General features: G+C 53.2%; 1 protein-coding gene across 3 annotated transcripts in view; it reads right to left on the minus strand.

The window, feature by feature from the left end:
* Positions 1 to 19858, minus strand: part of tinagl1 (tubulointerstitial nephritis antigen-like 1) — an 80772-nt gene extending 60914 nt beyond the window's left edge. The window contains exons 1-3 of one of the 3 annotated variants that reach the window (XM_070899282.1): positions 19755 to 19858; positions 17638 to 17996; positions 5039 to 5102 (exon numbers count right to left, since the gene is read on the minus strand). In XM_070899282.1, coding sequence (XP_070755383.1) covers positions 5039 to 5102; positions 17638 to 17947 — 374 coding nt within the window. In that variant the 5' untranslated portion in view covers positions 17948 to 17996; positions 19755 to 19858. Of the gene's footprint in view, positions 1 to 5038; positions 5103 to 17637; positions 17997 to 19388; positions 19688 to 19754 lie in introns of those variants that run through there. The other 2 variants (XM_070899280.1, XM_070899283.1) reach the window with 2 other exon arrangements.
* Between the last annotated feature and the right edge of the window lie 471 nt (positions 19859 to 20329).

Here is a 20329-nt window from a genome sequence, read left to right on the forward strand (position 1 = left end):
GTGCACAGCCCAGGTGGTGACGTACTCAGCAAAGACAAGCACCACATGCGCTTTCAGTGCCCACAGGGTCAGACAGTGCAGAGGGACCTCGGCCCAACAGCTCGCACACATCAGTGACATTAGTGAGGGACTGCTTAACCCCTTGGGTTCTCCATGGAGATTTTAACTGGTGGATAAAGGGGAACACTCTCCTGGCTTGCCTCCCATCTTCCACCTGACATTGAGCTCATCCAAAACTCAGCAGCCCGTGACCTAACTCGCACCAAGTCCCTTCACCCATCACCCCCTGTACTCGCTGACCTGTACACTGGCTCCCAGGTCTGGCAACACCTCGATTTTAAAATTCTCATCCTTGTTTTCAAATCTAACCATGGCCTCGCCCCTCCCTATCTCTGCACCCTCCTCCAGTCCTACTACTCTCCGAGATGTCTGCACTCCTCCAATTCTGGCCTCTTGAGCATCTCTGATTAAACGCTCCACGTTTTTTGGCCATGCCTTCTGTTGCCTGGATCCTAAGCTCTGGAATTCCTTCCCTAAACCTCTCCACCTCTCCCTCCTCCTTTAGGACGCTCCTTAAAATGTATGTCAATGACAAAGCTTTTGGTCACCTGTCCTAATATCTCCTTGTGGCTCGGGGTCAAATTTTGTTTTACAATGCTCCTATGAAGCGCCTTGGGACGTTTTACTACGCTAAAGGCGCTATTGTTGTTGTTTGTACTCGGCTTTATAAACAAAGGATCCCACATGCCTTTACCGGCCCTCTCACCTTGTTCACACACCCTCAAAGATGTGTACATACACCCCAGGTGTCTGTTCCTGCACCCCTGAAAAATTGTAACATTTCGTTTATGTTGCCTCTCCTCATTCTTCCGTCCAATATGTATCACTTCACACTTCTCTGCGTTAAATTTCATCGGCCGTGTCTGCTCATTTCACCAGTCTGTCTACGTCCTTCTATCCTGGAACTTTCTCCCACACAGCACTGTGGGAGTTCCTTCACCACACGGACTGCAGCGGTTCAAGGCAGCGGCTCACCACCACCTTCTCACGGGGCAATTAGGGGTTGGTAATAAATGCCAGCCGTGCTAGCAACCCAAGAACAATTTAAAAAAATTTTTATTAAAAAGTCAAGGCAAAAGTTAAAACAACATGAAAGTGTTGCCATAGATACCAGGCCTGCGGGAATGGGGACTTGTGCTTTCATTCTATTCCTGTAACGGGGTTTCCCACAGATCCCGACTGCCTCTCTGAGAACAGTCAAGCTAGAATGAGGTCAAAATATCATCCACCCACCCACAGATGTGTAAACAATCGGCATAAATAGTCACAAATTCCACAGAATTCTCACCTTACCCTGAGAATTATATTGGACTTTTACAGGAAGGAGAATTTACAATTCCCTCTGTCAATAATCACGGGATTCCAGTATTGAAACGTTCTGCAGCACATGGACAGTGACACGTTTAAGATGTGTAATTGGGATGGTCCAAGGAAGCAATACAATATCATGGGCAGCTCCCGCTAGAGGGGTGCCCGTGGGGAGCACTCCTCCTACACTGGATAACGTTGGGAAAAGTTTCACCACTCACTGGAACTCACACAACATTCTCTGATGTGGGTGGCTGTTTCCTTAAACAGTCCTCTTTAAACGTTGTAACACCCGGGAGTTACAAGTTCTGCTGGTTATTTTGTTCCAACATGGACACACCAGCAACATGGTCATCTGGCAAAATGCAGAAGGGATTCTCTAGAATTGTACCGGGGATGAGAGACATCAGTGATGTGGAGAGACTGGAGAAGCTGGGCTTGTTCTCTTTCGAGCAGAGAAAGTTCATGGGAGATTTGATCAATGTGTTCAAGATCCTGAGTGGTTTTGATAGAGTAAATACGGAGAAACTGGTTTCCACTGGCAGAAGGGTCAGTAACCAAAGGTCACAGATTTAAGGTCATTGGCAAGTGGTGAGTTGTTGTGATCTGAAAAGGTGATGAAAGCAGATTCAATCGTGAATTTCAGAAGGGATACAGACTTAAAAAGGAGAAAGTTACCGGGCTATGGGAAAAGGGCAGGGAATGGGACTAGTTGAATTGCAGTTTCAAAGAGCTGGCACGGGTAGGATGGGCCGAATGGCCTCCTGTGCTGTATCATTCTGATTTCATCGGTACAGCTCGTGCAAACTAAACCGCTCACCACAGAAGCTCATGCCCGGCGGGAAAGGGGAACTTCCACAGCTGGGGAACAAAGTGCTGCCACTCGCCCTGAAGTGCAGCTAATTGATAGTCTGTGAGTAAAATGAAAACCATTATTACTGCAAATTAAACCATCAGTTTTGCAGTACTGAACACAAAACATAATCTCTGACTAGCTAAGCACAAGGGAACCAGATTTCTGAGCACCATACTCACACTGGGTAAAGACGGTATGGTACTGACCACCCAGGGCAGGGTGATCCCAGCGCCAACTGGGGCAAAGATCAGGGCCCAAAGCTGGCAGCAATGATCCTGGTGGAGGGGGAGGTGGGCTGGAATGGGAGGCCTCGGGCCTACTGCTGCTCCCCAATTACTAAACCATGTGTGCATCTCGGATGAAGACAGAATGGATTTGGCAAGCATTGTGCCTCTGCATGTCAAATGGCCTTCTGACACTTATGGGCATCTCAGCACAGACACAGTGAGCTGGGTGGCCTGCTGCTCTGCCCGTGTGTGTCTCAGTGCCAGCCTCTGTACATGGACAGCACACAGCGGGTAAGCTGTGTCACAGTACAATAGAGGTGCCAATATTTGAGAGCAGGATGCTCTGCGCTGTCAGTGCACGAACCAGTGCCCATTCCCTGGCCTCTCCCACATGCGCATCCATTTACATGGCCCCCGGGCACTTCCACTTTGAACTTTCAGAATGTGAGCATTGTATTGCCAGGATATTTTCGGACCCTCTCTATTGAGGCCGTGTGATCTGTATCGACCTGGGATTAGTCCCCCCAGAATGATGTAGGATCACTGGTTAAGGCGCCTGCCATGATGAGCCTCCAGCTGCCTCACTGTCAGGTACCGGCTTGGCTTCCTGTTTCTCTACACACATCTCTGGCTTCCTTTGGGAAAAAACACACCTGCCCTTGGGCTGGAGCTGGGAAATAATAACCATTGTGAGGCGCGAAGGGCAGTGGGATCTGTTGTGGGCCCAGTTCGGAAGCGATAGATGCCAGCTCTCTGCACTGGCCCAAGACTCAGATACATTCCCCGCCAGGAGAGGCACAGGGGTTTTGGAACAGTTACAAATTCTCCAATGGAATGCTGGCCAAATATTTCTCCATGTCTAGTCACTGTGATTCACATCGACGGTCTCTGTCAAATGTCAAGTCATGTAATAAGGTAATATCACAAATAAAATACAGTATGTAACATCTACTACAGCTCATGTGCATCTCAGTGCCCACACTGTGTGTACACGGGGCGCTCAGTGCCCACACTGTGTGCATGTCTGGGCTCCCCGATGTTGGGATACCTGATGCCCGGGGTGACCGTTGCCTGGGGGGGGGTTACCTGTTGTTGGGCTCCCATTGCCCGGGGGTGGGCTCCTGTTGATGTGTGTGATGTACCAATCCACACTGGTGCAGTGAAAGGTGTTGGCTGTGCCTATGTGAATGCTATGATGCGGACTGTGTGTGGGTGGCACTGGGAGAGTGAGAGTTTACAGCTCACTGCAGCTGGGAACAGGAGCCACATCTACCAGTAGCTGACGCTTCCAAATGTCAAACACCTTGAGGGAGAATAAGTAAATAAAATAAGCAGCAAACGGGGAAGATCAGTGAATGAAGTGGCTCAGTGGTAAGGTTCCCGCCTCCGGGAGCGAAGGTCCCCGGTTTGAGCCCCACTGCCGACAGTCACAGTGAGCGGGGACCGGAGATCCGGCTCGGAACTTCCATCCAGTGGGATACTGGGATCCGGTAAATGTGGGCACTCCTCATTGTATGGGTTGCGGGAGCCCATAACCCTCCCTCCCGTATGGGACTAATCCCCATCTATCGGCTGGGGTAACGATGGTTCCGGCCATGGAACAAGCATTCACGTGGTGGCCTGTGAATCCTGCCAATGCCGCGCACTGTTGGCCAAGGGATGAGTGAAGATACGAGACAACTCACGGAGGGGGGAGCGAGAGGAGATGTGGTTTGCAGCTCAGGGTGGCAATGCAGAGCTGACAACGTCTGATGTCTGTGTCTGCCCTGAATATATCCGCTCTCCATATAAAGCTTGTTATTCTAACATAGTGCTTGCCTCCTGGCTGTTTAGAAATACCTTCCTGAGCTTTAGCAATAATCTCTCTCTCTCGGCTCTCGGAGTTCTCATTGTCCCAGCCCTGTGTCTATTCCCAGTCAATCCGACCTCCTCGTTGTCACTTCCTTCCTCCGTCTGAGCAAAGTCATTCTGAGCACTCCCCAGGGCCTCTTCTTCCACTCTCTGTAATCGCTCTGCCCTTTGCCCCATGACTCAGCTGCTGGCCTCTCGCTAAATACAGCACGGCCAAACCCGCAATAAAGAGAAACTGGACTGCTGTACCAATGAGATACATGTTACACGTGTCAGCGTGGCTCAGTGGGTGATGCTATCATCTCGGGGTCAGAAGGTTGTGGGTTCAAATCCCACTCCAGGGACCCAAGCCCATAATCCAGGCTGACACTCCAGCGCAATGCTGAGGGAGAGCCGCACTGTTGGAGGTGTTGTCTTTCCGATGAGACGTTAAACCAAGACGCTGTCTGCTCTCTCAGGTAAATGTATAAGATCCCATGGCAATATTTTGAAGAATATTCATCCCTCAACCAATATCACTAAACAGATTATCTAATCATGACCTCATTGCTGTTTGTGGGAGCTTGCTGTGCGCAAATAAGCTGCCATGTTTCCTACATTAGGACAATGACTGCACTCCAAAACGGTAGACACACCTATCCGATGGGTTTGGCGAATTGCACAATCTAGTTTGCAAACACAGACAGTGAAACTTCCCAGCAGTCAGCGAATGAGGCCTAGTGCAGGTACTCCTTACCACACATTGCAGTTCTCTCTGTACGTGGCTCCTGTTGGGTACTTGAGCCCAGTCTTTGTACAACCTGGAAGAGAAAGAGAGACGTTCAGCACTGGGCCACCAGTGAGAGAGAGAGTGAGAGAGCGAGAGAGACAGACAGAGAGAGAGAGAGAGAGAGAGAAATAGGGAGAGAAAAACAGAGATAGAGAGAAAGAGAAAAAAAACAGAAACAGAGAGAGAGAGCGAGAGAAACAGAGAGAGAGAGCAAAACAGAGCGAGAGAGAGAGAGAGAGAAAGAAACTGAGGGAGAGAGAGAGAAAAAGAGAAACAGAGAGAGAGAGAGAGAAAAACAGAGAGAAAGAGAAAAAAAAGAGAAACAGAGAGAGAGCGAGAGAGAAACAGAGAGAGCGAGAGAGAAACAGAGAGAAAGCAAAACAGAGAGAGAGAGAGAAACAGAGAGAGAGAAACAGAGAGCGAGAGAGAGAGAAACAAGCAGAGAGAGAAAAAAAAACAGAGAAAGAGAGAGACAGAGAGAAAGAGAAACAGAGAGGGAGAGAGAGAGAGAGAGAGAGAAAGAAACAGAGAGAGAGAGTGATGGGTATTAAAGGAGCCCCATATTCCCATGACCATAACTGGAAGATTTAGGATGGAGTCAGCAGGTAGGAAGAATGGTCACCCCTCCCCCCCCCACAATAAACACGATCCATACAACCACACCTTGCTCAATCAATGCCCCTCGTTAGCAAGTAATTGACCAAGAAATAACTTCTCCTGATTACATCTTCAAAACCCCTCACCCCCCAGCATTGCCACCCACCCTGGGCACTGTCACTCCCGGGAGAGCCAGTGCCCATGGAACTGTGCCCCAGCGAGAGTCAGTGCCCATGGAACTGTGCCCCAGCGAGAGCCAGTGCCCGTGGAACTGTGCCCCAGTGAGAGTCTGTGTGGGACACCCGTATGGCAGTGAGAGCCAGTGCCCGTGGAACTGTGCCCCAGTGAGAGCCAATGTCCGTGGAACTGTGCCCCAGTGAGAGCCAGTGTCCGTGGAACTGTGCCCCAGTGAGTGTCAGTGTGTGTGGGACCCGTACCCCAGTGAGAGCCAGTATCCATGGGACACGTGCCCCAGTGAGAGTCAGTGTGTGTGGGACGCGTGCCCCAGTGAGAGTCAGTGTGTCTGTGGGACCCGTACCCCAGTAAGAGTCAGTGTGTGTGGGACCCGTACCCCAGTGAGAGTTGGTATATGTGGGACCCGTACCCCAGTGAGAGTCAGTGTGTGTGGGACCCATACCCCAGTGAGAATCAGTGTGTGTGGGACCCGTACCCCAGTGAGAGTTAGTGTGTGTGGGACCCGTATCCCAGTGAGAGTCAGTGTGTGTGGGACCCATACCCCAGTGAGAGTCAGTGTGTGTGGGACCCATACCCCAGTGAGAGTCAGTGTGTGTGGGACCCATACCCCAGTGAGAGTCAGTGTGTGTGGGACCCATACCCCAGTGAGAGTCAGTGTGTGTGGGACCCGTATCCCAGTGAGAGTCAGTGTGTGTGGGACCCGTACCCCAGTAAGAGACAGTGCCTGTAGGACCCATACCCCAGAGAGAGTCAGTGTGTGTGGGACCCGTACCCCAGTGAGAGTCAGTGTGTGTGGGACCCGTACCCCAGTGAGAGTCAGTGTGTGTGGGACCCGTACTCCAGTGAGAGTCAGAATCTTTAAGAGAATGGGGAAGTAAAACCATATACAAATGACTTAAAATGAGAGAGAGGAAGTTTCAATCCCTGGCCCATTTGACCTCACATTCCAATAGGACTGAACAGCCAAGGTTAATAGGGACGCATGCATTGTGGTAATTATTGCAAAATTCACTTTCAATCACCTGCAGTGATTGATGATTTGGAGGAATGCGATGGAGTGTGTAACCCCCCAGCATTCCTGGCAGTATTATAAAATGCCCATACAGCACACATCACAATGTAGAGGGCACCTCGCTAATGCTGGAGAGGAATGCCCTGTGCAATCTCAGCTATGTAACCTCCCCGACAACTCCGCGATTTGCTGCATGGATCCTTCCTCCCCAGCGGCACCCACTGCAGCCCAAACTCCTCGGGATAGAGGGTTTTCCTCGAGGCAACCTTATCCATATCCTAGCAACTGTCTCCACCTCAGGATCCCTCTGAAAGAGGAACCATGCCCACCTCAACCCTTTGCAGAGAAAGTGTCCTTCAAAACTGAGGCCCCAGGAATCCACGGGCCTACCAGGACACTGCTGCCGAGGGTCACGGGTTCGCGATATGCCGGCACCCAGCCTCCTTGCCAAGTTTCTGGAGGCCTTGGTTGGGCGGAAGGTCCTCCTGTCCCAAACACGGTGCCTCACGTCAGCGGGGGCAGGGGGAGGGAGCGGCACATCTCAGCCCAGGCCCCGGCCTAGGATCTGCATCCACCCCACTCTTGGTGTGACAGAAGGAACCGAGTGTTTGAGCCCCAACAAGGCTGCAGACAAATGCAAGGTGATCACAAATCGGGTCTGGGGACCAGGACTGGGGGGGACCAGGGCCGGAAGGTGGGGGTGGGGTACTGGGTATTGGGAATTCTGCACACACGTACAACAAAGACAAGTCTTAAAGGTTTGAAAGATTTATGCTCTACTCTAAAGGAAGCCCTCCCCTATTCCCCACGAGACAATCTCCATGGCTGGGTTGGAGGCTGACCGAGATTGACTGGGCCTTCTGCACAGTGATACCTTTAGGTCCCGGCAGGATCGCTGCTTCTGGTGAATGAGTGAGGAAATCACAGCATCCATTACACCCCAGGGGTGCCCTTGGGGACATCACAGTGGCCAGTTTACAAGAGGTAAAGGCCCATAAGTCACTGGGCTCCTGGTCCCGGTCAGCTGGCGTACAGAGCTTGGCACGAGTGAGGCGACAGGTACTGAACATGGACTCCAGCTCAACAAACCTCTGGAGAATGTGTTGCATCAATCGGGTGTTCCCAGGTCCTGACTGATGGGCAGAAAACACCATCACTTCCACTATTGACTGGCTGCACGTAATCTGATGGAGATAAGGGCTTGGCACACAATGATCTGGGCAAGAGCCTTCCTCCAGCTAACAGTATGCTATCTGTCACACAGCCTGGCAGGGAACCGGAGATAACTCTGGGCTCTGCTGCTGAATGAGCGGCTCAGGGTAATGACCACACCCCGGGGGTCCCCGGGGTTTGGGATCAGTAATTACCCCACCCCGAGGGTCCCCGGGCTCTGGGATCAGTAATTACCCCACCCCGGGGGTCCCCGGGCTCTGGGATCAGTAATGACCCCATCCTGGGGGTCCCAGGGGTCTAGGATCAGTAATTACCCCACCCCGGGAGTCCCAGAGGCCTGGGATCAGTAATTACCCCACCCCGGGAGTCCCCGTGATCTGGGATCAGTAATTACCCCACCCTGGGGGTCCCCGTGATCTGGGATCAGTAATTACCCATCCCGGGGGTCCCCGGGCTCTGGGATCAGTAATTACCCCACCCTGGGGGTCCCCGTGATCTGGGATCAGTAATTACCCATCCCGGGGGTCCCCGGGCTCTGGGATCAGTAATTACCCCACCCCGGGGGTCGCCGTGATCTGGGATCAGTAATTACCCATCCCGGGGGTCCCCAGGCTCTGGGATGAGTAATTATCCCATCCCAGGGGTCCCCGGGCTCTGAAATCAGTAATTACCCCACCCCGGGGGTCCCAGGGTTCTGGAATCAGTAATTACCCCACCCCGGGTGTCCCAGGGTTCTGGGATCAGTAATTACCCCACCCCGGGGGTCCCCGTGATCTGGGATCAGTAATTACCCCATCCCGGGGGTCCCTGTGATCTGGGATCAGTAATTACCCCATCCCGGGGGTCCCTGTGATCTGGGATCAGTAATTACCCCACCCCGGGGGTCCCCGTGATCTGGGATCAGTAATTACCCCACCCCGGGGGTCCCAGGGCTCTCAGATCAGTAATTACCCCACCCCAGGGGTCCCCGTGATCTGGGATCAGTAATTACCCCATCCCGGGGGTCCCAGGGTTCGGGGATCAGTAATTACCCCACCCCGGGGGTCCCCGTGATCTGGGATCAGTAATTACCCCATCCCGGGGGTCCCCGTGATCTGGGATCAGTAATTACCCCATCCCGGGGGTCCCCGTGATCTGAGATCAGTAATTACCCCACCCCGAGGGTCCCAGGGCTCTCGGATCAGTAATTACCCCACCCCAGGGGTCCCCGGGCTCTGGGATCAGTAATTACCCCACCCCAGGATGCTCGGCCACATTAAGCACTGATCTGTGATTTTCGTGAAAATTAAATGGATGAAATTACAGGATAAAGTCCCAAAAATATCAGTAAAAGTCCACATAATCCACATGGTTTAGTGAGTGAGTGGGACCAGTGATCCTAGGCAGCAGCAGTCCTGCTGTACCCTCATTTCAGCCTCTCTCGGGCTTCCCATGCGGCCTTACAATCCCCAGCTCCCCTCTGCCACACTTACTGGGATAAGGCGCTCTGTGCAGAGTGCAGTATTGCCAGCTCTTGCTAATCTATCATGAGAGACGCGATCTCCGAGTGAAATAAAGTATCACTGATGATCTCACGATGGGTGTTGGAAATCTCGGGATTTCTGGCGTGATTCGCTAAAGCAGTACTCTCTCTCACCTTTAAAAAAGGGGACAAGTCCGACTGCGGCAACTACAGAGGAATCTCCCTGTTATCAGCTACAGGGAAAGTCGTCGCTCGAGTCCTCCTCAACCTTCTTCTCCCCGTGGCCGAGGAGCTCCTCCCGGAATCACAGTGCGGATTTTGTCTCCTACGGGCATGATTTTTGCAGCGCAACAGCTGCAGGAAAAATGCAGGGAACAGCGCCAGCCCTTATACATGGTCTTCTTCGACCTTACAAAGGCCTTTGACACAGTCAATCGCGAGGGTCTATGGAGCGTCCTCCTCCGTTTCGGATGCCCTCAAAAGTTCGGCACCATCCTCCGCCTGCTCCACGACAACATACAGACCGTGATCCTTAGCAACAAATCCATTACAGACCCAATCCACGTCCGGACCGGGGTCAAACAGGTCTGTGTCATCACCCCAACCCTCTTCTCAATCTTCCTCGCTGCCATGCTCCACCTCAGTCAACAAGCTCCTCGCTGGAGTGGAACTAAATTACAGAACCAGTGGGAATCTGTTCAACCTTCGCCGTCTCCAGGCCAGATCCAAGATATCCCAACCTCTGTCGTCGAGCTACAGTACGCGGACAACGCCTGCGTCTGCGCATGTACAGTGGCTGAACTCCCGGACATAGTCGACCTATTTACTGAGGGCGAAAACATGGGTCTTACGCTAAACATCCGTAAGAGAAAGGTCCTCCACCAGCCTGTTCTCGCCACACAGCACTGTCCCCCAGTCATCAAGATCCACGGTGTGGCCCTGGACAACGTAGACCACTTCCCATATCTCAGGAGCCTCCTATCAACAAGAGCAGGCATCGACGGCACGATCCAGCACCGCCTCCAGTGCAGCCTTCGGCCGCCTGAGGAAAAGAGTGTTTGAAGACCAGGCCCTCAAAACCGCCACCAAGCTCATGGTCTACAGGGCTGTAGTAATACCTGCCCTCCTGTATAGCTCAGAGACATGGACCATGTACAGTAGACACCCCAAGCTGCTGGAGAAATATCACCAACGATGTCTCCGCAAGATCCTACAAATCCCCTGGGAGGATAGACGCACCAACATTAGCGTCCTCGACCAGGCCAACATCCCCAGCATTGAAGCACTGGCCACACTCGATCAGCTCCGCTGGGCAGGCCACATAGTTCGCATGCCAGACACGAGACCCCCAAAGCAAGGGCTCTACTCGGAACTCCTTCACCGCAGGTGAGCCAAAGGTGGGCAGCGGAAACGTTACAAGTACATCCTCAAAGCCTCCCTGCTAAAGTGCAACATCCCCACTAACACCTGGGAGTCCCTGGCCAAAGACCGCCCTAAGTGGAGGAAGTGCATCCGGGAGGGCGCTGAGCACCTCGAGTCTCATTGCCGAGAGCATGCAGAAAACAAGCACAAGCAGCAGAAAGAACGTGCGGTAAACCAGTCCCACCCACCCTTACCCTCAACGACTATCTGTCCCACTGTGACAGAGTCTGTGGTTCTCATATTGGACTGTTCAGCCACCAAAGAACTCACTTCAGGAGTGAAAGCAAGTCTTCCTCGATTCCGAGGGACTGCCTATGATGATGATGACTCTCTCTCAACACAGCCTGCTCAAGGGGCATGGATTTTAGAGGCAGTATTCACTTCTCCCGCCTTCTGCACCGATTAGAGACAGTGTCCAGTTGCAGAATGTTCCAGGGCCCGGGTTCGATCTCGATGGGTCCTGTGCTACGTCAAACACCAATAGAACAGGGGTTCATCACCCTCCTGCTGCAGAGTGCGGGGTAGGCAGTGAGACTCGCCCTGCAGCAGTTTGTTACTGTGAGGACTTTGCGGAAGATTCACAGGTGGTGAAACTGGACCCAGCTGACTTACATCCGTCACTGCATAAAACTAGGGGGCATAGTCTCAGATTAAAGGGCCGCCCATTTAAAACTGAGACGAGGAGAAATTTCTTCTCTCAGAGGGTTGTAAATCTATCAAATTCTCTGCCCCAGAGAGCTGTGGAGGCTGGGTCATTGGATATATTTAAGGCGGAGATAGACAGATTTTTGAGCGATAAGGGAATAAAGGGTTCTGGGGAGCAGGCAGGGAAGTGGGCTTGAGTCCATGATCAGATCAGCCATGGTCTTATTAAGTGGCAGAGAAAGCTCGAGGGGCCAGTGGTCTACTCCTGTTCCTATTCCTTATGTTCTTATGTTGTTCAGTGACAGTGTCAGCTCGGGGGATTGCTGCCCAATGGAGCTGGGCGAAACGTTGTGTAATTACATCGAATCTGGACAGAGGTAAGGGTGGTACTGTGAAACAGTAAGAGCTTGTAGTGCAACATTTTTCTCTTGGCCTCTTCACCAAGAGTCTGTAAAGCTGTTTATCATCATGGGCCACAGAGATGCTTACAATGGCACCTCCTGGGATCACATATATAAAGTTTAAATAGATTCATTAAGTTACAATTTCAGGGGAAGAAAATCAGGAAAAAAAATTGAGAGTTTTAAAAAAGGGGCATCGAACACTTCTGACAGCTGAATAGTTTTCCATTCAACACCGAATGCAAGTGTTCAGCTGCTAAGCAACTGTGTAACACGGTAGCTTCGGACTTCCTGGGCCTCGGTGTCGCCTCAGAGAGTTGAAGGGCATGCACAATTTTTATCTTTTGACATTTGCAGATAAAAGTCTCCTTTAATGCTTCTCAAACAAATGTTTAATCAGTCTTCAGAGTTTTGATTTTTGGTTTTAGCCTGATTATCCGAGGCGATAAAACTGAACATGCTCGTGCAGCGAGGATAAATCTCACAATCTCATCTAGACTGGTTTATAGCAACTCATGACTTATGTACCAAATCTCTTCATTGTCTCTTGATTGAGCGGTCAGTGGGGTTGGCATTACTGATAACGGGGCAAAATAAAAACCTTCGATTCGCACCAATCTTCCGTTCCAAATCCTCTCAGTGACAGTGACCCTGCCCCCTTTGCATCCCTCTATACCCCTCTGTGCAGCTGCACACAAGGGAAGAGCAGGGCGGGTATCAGCAGCTGGCTGGGACAGAGAGTGGTCAGCCAGTGTACAGTGACAGTGTACAGTGACAGTGTACAGTGACAGTGACAGTGTACAGTGTACAGTGCTCTGATGGGCAAGATATGGCCGATGAGAAAAATATACAAATAAAAAGAGCTGATCATCCTAGGTAGGGTCTGAGCCCGGGTCATGGAGCAACCCCTCCTCCCACCTGCCCCACCCGCCCCCCCCCCCGTCCCGGGTCATGGAGCAACCCCTCCCCCCTCCTGTCCCGGGTCACAAAGCCACCCCTCCCCCCTCCTGTCCCGGGTCACGGAACAACGCTCCCCCTCCCCCCTCCTGCCCCGGATCACGGAGCGCCCCCGCCCCCCTCCTGTCCCGGGTCATGGAGCAACCCCGCCCCCCTCCTGTCCCGGGTCACAAAGCCACCCCCCCTCCTGTCCCGGGTCACCCGCCCCTCCTGTCCGGGGTCACCCTCCCCTCCTGTCCGGGGTCACGAAGCCACCCCTCCCCCTCCTGTCCCGGGTCACCCTCCCCTCGTGTCCCTGATCACGGAGCGACCCTCTCCCCCAACCCCTCCTGTCCTGGGTCACGGAGCAACCCCCCCCCCCCCCCCGGCCTCCTGCCCTGGGTCACAGATCGACCCCCCCACCGACCCCTCCTGTCCCGGAGCACCTCCCCCCCACCGCCTTCTGTCCCGGGTCACAGAGCAACGCCCCCCCACCCCCCGCCGCCTCCTGTCCTGGGTCACGGAGCAACACCCCCGGCCTCCTGTCTTGGGTCACGGAGCGACACCCCCCGCTCCTGTCCCGGAGCGACACCCGCCCTCCCCCCCCACTTCTAAATCTCTCTGCTCCTGAAGCCGACACCTGGGGCAGGCTGCTGGCTGCGGCCTGGATAATGGGCCTGGTTATACTGTGGATTCCTGCCCTCTGGGGCCAGCTGCCAAACACTGTTGAGGCCTGGCACAATGTTGCATTCAGAGCCCCACTGCTGCATCCCATGCCAGCCCAGCATGGCTGTGTGCCAGCATAGTACAGCACTGAGCCGCTCAGCAGGGATCCCCCCCCTCCAAAACACAGTACCTGCCCATCCCTGCCATCATAATCCCACGGGAGCAAGAGTCTGGGAGCAAGAGGGAAAGCTTCGAACAAGGTACACTTTACCCAGGCTTGGCTTCCCGTTTAAACAGAATCATCATTCCTTTCCTCGTGCTCTCTGACTTTAACAGTTTAGCTCAGTCTGCAGCCTGGAGATTTCCCCCCGACCCCTGGCCTCACTATGCGGTGGGTGTGTGTAAGGCTGTGACTGTTCTCCCACCCCCACCCCCGACACATCACCGTCTGAGGCGGGCACTGGGCGAGGAAGAACAATGTGCCAAGTTAATATTTAATGAGTGAAAGAATTTCTGATCCGTTACCTGACGACATGATGCGTGTAACAGAATGAGAGAAAGCCTTAATCTCTCTTTTTCTTTGCTCCATCAGCCCTGGTAATATTTAATGGACCTTGGCTGGATATGGGTTGGGGCTGGTACAGAACCTGCAACACTGCCAGCTGGGTGTGTGGTGCCAACTGAGCACGTCGTGCCAACTGTGGGCGTCGTGTCAGCTGGGTATGTCATGCCCAGCTGTGCGCGAGATGCCAACTGTGTATACTGCTAGCTATGTGCCCCGTGCCAGCAATGTATACCACTTGCTGTGTGCCCTGTGCCAGCTGTGTATACTGCTAGCTGTGCCCCATGCCAGCAGTGTATACCACTAGCTGTGTGCCCTGTGCCAGCTGTGTATACTGCTAGCTGTGTGCCCCATGCCAGCTGTGTATACTGCTAGCTGTGTACCCCGTGCCAGCTGTGTATACTGCTAGCTGTGTACCCCGTGCCAGCTGTGTAGCTAGCACATCAACTCATTTTATTCTCAATTCTTTATGATCCTTTCTCCTTCCTTTCCCCACAGACATCTCCGCTTCCCTTCCTCAACCCTCATCGTGATTCAACCCTCCCTACTGCTTCTCTCTCTTAATCCAACTGCCCCCTTCTCAAGTGGCTGCTCCTTGTATGTGAACCGAGTCAGCAAACTCTTGGACTGTGGAAAGCATCACTATCAACATTGATCTTGTCATCAGGCAGTCACACCCACTGAAGCTGGGGGTGGGGAGGGGAGGGGAGGGGGAGAGGGTGGGGTGGAGCTCGGTAAGGATGCGGAGGCGAGGAGAGTGGTCGGGGAGGGGAGGGGTCGGGGAGGTGAGAGTGCTGAAGAGTTGACCCAGCGTCAGGTTTCTCCTGGAGAAGCACTTTACCTCATGTCTCCCTTTAGACAGACGTTTCTCAGATGTGAAGTCAGCACTGAGTGAGGGGACGGCAGGACGGTGGAGGGGGTGGGGGGGCGGCGAGAGGACCCATTTCCTTCCTGCACTGTGTGCCAGCCTACCATCGCAGCAATCTGCGTCACTGCTAAACTGCTGCATAAGATTCATTTTAAACTTTCTTTTCGTTCTCTTCCAAATATACTGATTTAGGACTGGTGAAGTTCATTGATTGGACTTCAGACAGTGTCAGAGTCACGGTGCAATCAGATACATTCCGCGTCACAAAGGGCAGAGTCTGTCTGGTTCTCTCTCTCTCCGTCTCTCTCTCTCTCCCTCCCTGTTTCTCCCTGTCTCTCTCTCTCTCTCTCTCCACCTCCCTCCCCGTCTCTCTCTCTCTCTCCCTCCCTCCTTCCGTCTCTCTCTCCCTCCCTCCCCATCTCTCTCTCCCCCTCCCTCCCTCCCCATCTCTCTCTCCCCCTCCCCATCTCTCTCTCCCCCTCCCTCCCTCCCCATCTCTCTCTCCCCATCTCTCCCTCCCTCCCCATCTCTCCCTCCCCATCTCTCCCTCCCCATCTCTCCCTCCCTCCCTCCCTCCCCATCCCTCCCCATCTCTCTCTCCCTTCCTCCCCTTCTCTCTCTCCCTTCCTCCCCTTCTCTCTCTCCCTTCCTCCCCATCTCTCTCTCCCCCTCCCTCCCTCCCCATCTCTCTCTCCCCCTCCCTCCCCATCTCTCTCTCCCCCTCCCTCCCTCCCCATCTCTCTCTCGCCCTCCCTCCCTCCCCATCTCTCTCTCCCCCTCCCTCCCCATCTCTCTCTCCCCCTCCCTCCCTCCCCATCTCTCCCTCCCTCCCTCCCCATCTCTCTCTCCCCATCTCTCTCCCTCCCCATCTCTCTCTCCCCCTCCCTCCCTCCCCATCTCTCTCTCCCTCCCTCCCCATCGCTCCCTCGCTCTCTCGCTCTCTCGCTCTCTCGCTCTCTCGCTCTCTCGCTCTCTCGCTCTCTCGCTCTCCCCGTGTTGGGCTGGGGCTGCTTCCTCAGGCAGCGGCTGTATTCTGGTACCTCCTGCACGTGACTGGTTGTGATGTGAGCACTGGTGGGCTGTCAGGATGATCAAAGCCACACTAGCCGGGGTCACTGGGTAACGATTGGGAGTAGGAGTCCTGGGTGACTTTTTCCTAGCTCAAGGAAATGAGGCCAACTGTACTGTCCCTGCCATCTCCTTGGTTACTGAAGGGGGCGAGCTCTGTAATATTCCACCCAGCACACTGGAGTCCTTCTCCTTGCTGCCCATAGCTGCACTACTATCTCAATGTGCTTCTTCTGATAGTCACCCAGCCAGCAAGGAGAGAGACACCCAACAGAGCACCATCGTCCAGCTGGGTGGGACTGCACTCGCCTGGTTCCATTCTTATCTATCAAATCATAGCCAGAGAATCACCTGCAATGGCTCCTCATCGTTACCTCTGATGTCCCCAAGGATCTATCCTTGGCCCCTTCTTATTTCTCATCCAAATGCTGCCACTCGGTGACATCTTCTGAAAACACAACGTCAGTTTCCACATGTACACACATGACACCCACCTCTACCTCGCTACCACTTCTCCCGACCCCGCCACTGTCTCGAAATTTCACATTGCTTGTCCGACATCAGTTCTGGATGAACAGAAATTTCCAGCCACTAAATATTGTGAAGGCCATAGCCAAGGAGAGGGATGCACAAACTGCTTGCAACAGTTGGAGGCTGAACTAGACTGCTCGCAACCTTGGGGCCATATTTGACCCAGAGATGAATTTGCAATTACATATCTGCGGCATAACTAAGACCGCCTATTTCCACTCCATAACATCGCCCCTCTCCGCCCCTGCCTCAGCTCATCCGCTGCTGAAACCCTCATCCATGCTTTTGTTACCTCTAGACTTGACTATTCCAACGCACTCCTGGCTGGCCTCCCACATTCTACACTACGTAAACTAGAGGTGATCCAAAACTCTGCAGCCCGTGTCCTAACTTGCACCAAGTCCCACTCACCCATCACCCCTGGGTTCGCTGACTTACATTGGCTCCCGGTTGGACAATGCCTCGATTTCAAAATTCCCATCCTTGTTTTCAAATCCTTCCATGGCCTCGCCCCTCCCTATCTCTGAAATCTCTTCCAGCCCCACGATCACCCCGAGATGTCTGCGCTCCTTCAATTGTGCCCTCTTGAGCATCCCTGATTTCCTTTGCCCCACTGGGTGCCTTCAGCTGCTGAGACCCTAAACTCTGGAACTCCCTCCTTAAACCTTTGCGCCTCTCTATCCTTTTCTCCTGAAAACCTCCCTCTGTGACCCGGCTTTTGGTCATCTGTCCCGATATCTTCTTATGTGACTAGGTGTCAAATATTGTTTGATAATGCTCTGTGAGGCACCTTGGGACGTTTTACTACGCTAAAGGCGCTATATAAATGCAAGTTGTTGTTGCTAGCCTCTCTCCTGATACCCTCTCACCAATCCCAAGTGAAACTGTGCAGAAACTGAAAAGTATTGAGTTTAACCCTCATATTGGTGATGTATAAAGGTGTGGAACATTACTACTGCCACTGCCCGGTGGAGCCCTGTGCCTGCCCGTCAGACAGGTGTGTTCCCGACACAGAATGTGTTCCTTACCGAGCCGGGAGTCGCTGGGAGGCTGGGTGCCGAGGCAGAATGCCCAAAAGTCGGGGCAGCAGTCAGACACGGTGCGGTTGCAGAAGAGGTCGCAGTAACAGATGGTGTCGATGTAAGGCACGGTGCACACATCGTCCCTGCCCGGGCAGCACGACCCCAGGCGGCCGCAGTAAGTGCCCCGGGGGTCCCGGATTCCCGCGCGGTGTAAGCCCGGGCTCAGCTCCCGGCGGCTGCGGCTCGGCCCGGCCTCCAGCCCCGGCTCCAGCAGGGCGACGATCAGCAGCACAGCGGCGGCAAGTCTGACATCCATCGGGAATCGGCAGCTTCCAATCCGGCAGCAATCCGCGGTTCCCTGGGTCCTGGAGCAGAGACAGGGCGTCAGAACACTCACCCAAATCACCGACACACACTCACTCACTCACCCAAATCACCGACACACACTCATTCACTCAAATCACCGACACACACTCACTCACACTCACTCACCCAAATCACCGACACACACTCATTCACACTCACTCACTAACACACTCACTCCCCAAATCACCGATACGCACTCATTCACTCAAATCACCGACACACACTCACTCACACTCACTCACCCAAATTACCGACACACACTCACACTTACTGACACACTCACCCAAATCATCGACACACACTCACGGACACACTCACTCACACTCACCCAAATCACCGACACACACTCACTCACTGACACACTCACCCAAATCACCGATACACACTCATTCACTCAAATCACCGACACACACTCACTCACACTCACTCACCCAAATCACCGACACACACTCACACTTACTGACACACTCACCCAAATCATCGACACACACTCACGGACACACTCACTCACACTCACCCAAATCACCGACACACACTCACTCACTGACATACTCACCCAAATCACCGACACACACTCACTCACACACTCACTCAGATCATCGACACACACTCACGGACACACTCACTCACACTCACCCAAATCACCGACACACACTCACTCACTGATACACTCACCCAAATTACCGACACACATTCACTGACACTCACTGACACACTCACTCACATCATCGACACACACTCTCACTCACATCACCGACACATTCTCACTCACACTCACTCACCCAAATCACCGACACTCACTCTCACTCACACTGTCACTCACTGACACATTCACTCACACCCGCACTCACTCACATTGACTGACACACTCGCTGACACCGAAATCACACCCACACACACTCACACTCACTCACATCCACACCCACACTTACACACTCACTCACATTTACACACTCACTCACACCGAAACCACACTCACACCCACTCACTCACTCACACACCCACTCACACTGATACTCACACCGACACTCACACACTCACAATGACTGACACACTCACTCACTGACACCGAAATCACACCCACACCCACATTCACTCACACCCACACTCACTCACTCACTCACACCAAGACTGACACACTCACTCACACCGACACTCACTCACACACTCACTGACACCGAAATCACACCCACACACTCACATTCACTCACATCCACACTCACTCACACCGAGACTGACACACTCACTCTCACACACACACTCACACCGAAACCACATCGACACTCACATCAACACCCACTCACTCCGAAACACACTCACATTGACACTTACACACTCACTGACATACTCACAACGAAATCACACCTTCACTCACTCACATTGATACTTACACACTCACTCACATTACTATACTGACGGTGAAACATTGCTCTGAGCGCGGTACATGCCCTGGTTTGATGTTAACCATTCCCTGGGCAGCTCGAACTTTAACACCTGCCCGAAGTGCTGTCACTCGCAGACATCCTCCTACACATGGATCAGCAAGCAGACTCAACTATTGGATATCAGCCACCCGCCACAAATATTTCCCCTCGGATTTCTTATGTCAATTTCAGTATTTGCAATTTCTCCAAGCCCGCAAGCCCGACCTTGGGGAGCCACCCTTGGTCATCGAGCACAGCACTCTCTCCATAGGTTTACACTCAGCCCCCGGTCCCTCCTGGCCGGCCGGGGTCGAGCTGAAAGGCTGCCGTTACCTGGGCGAGTTGTTGCTGGGAGCTGCACTTTCTCCGCTCGATGTGAGTGTGAGCCAAAGTGGGGAGCGAGTCTTGGGATTCGCTAGGCAGTCGCTGCTTATGTTGCGGTGGAGCCGCCCCCGTCAGCCAATAACGGAGGCGGAGACTTCAGTGTTCACACACTGCTTACAGGGGAGCCGGCACCTGATTACAGCTCCCTGCACTCACACACCACAGCCTGCGTTTATATAGCGCCTTTAACCGAGTTAAACGTCCCAAGGCGCTTCACAGAAACATTAGCAAACAAAATGTGACACCGAGTCCCACAAGATATTAGCACTTGGTATGATATTGGTAAGACACATAAGATATCAGCACCTACACTAAACATCCGTAAGACAAAGGTCCTCCACCAGCCTGTCCTCGCCGCACAGCACTGCCCCCCGGTCATCAAGATCCACGGCGCGGCACTGACAACGTGGACCACTTCCCATACCTCGAGAGCCTCTTATCAACAAGAGCAGACATTGACGATAAGGTCCAACACCTCCTCCAGTGCGCCAGTGCAGCCTTCTGTCGCCTAAGGAAAAGAGTGT

Source organism: Pristiophorus japonicus, chromosome 14 (assembly GCF_044704955.1).
Source record: "Pristiophorus japonicus isolate sPriJap1 chromosome 14, sPriJap1.hap1, whole genome shotgun sequence".
NCBI classification, from domain to species: Eukaryota; Metazoa; Chordata; class Chondrichthyes; family Pristiophoridae; genus Pristiophorus; species Pristiophorus japonicus.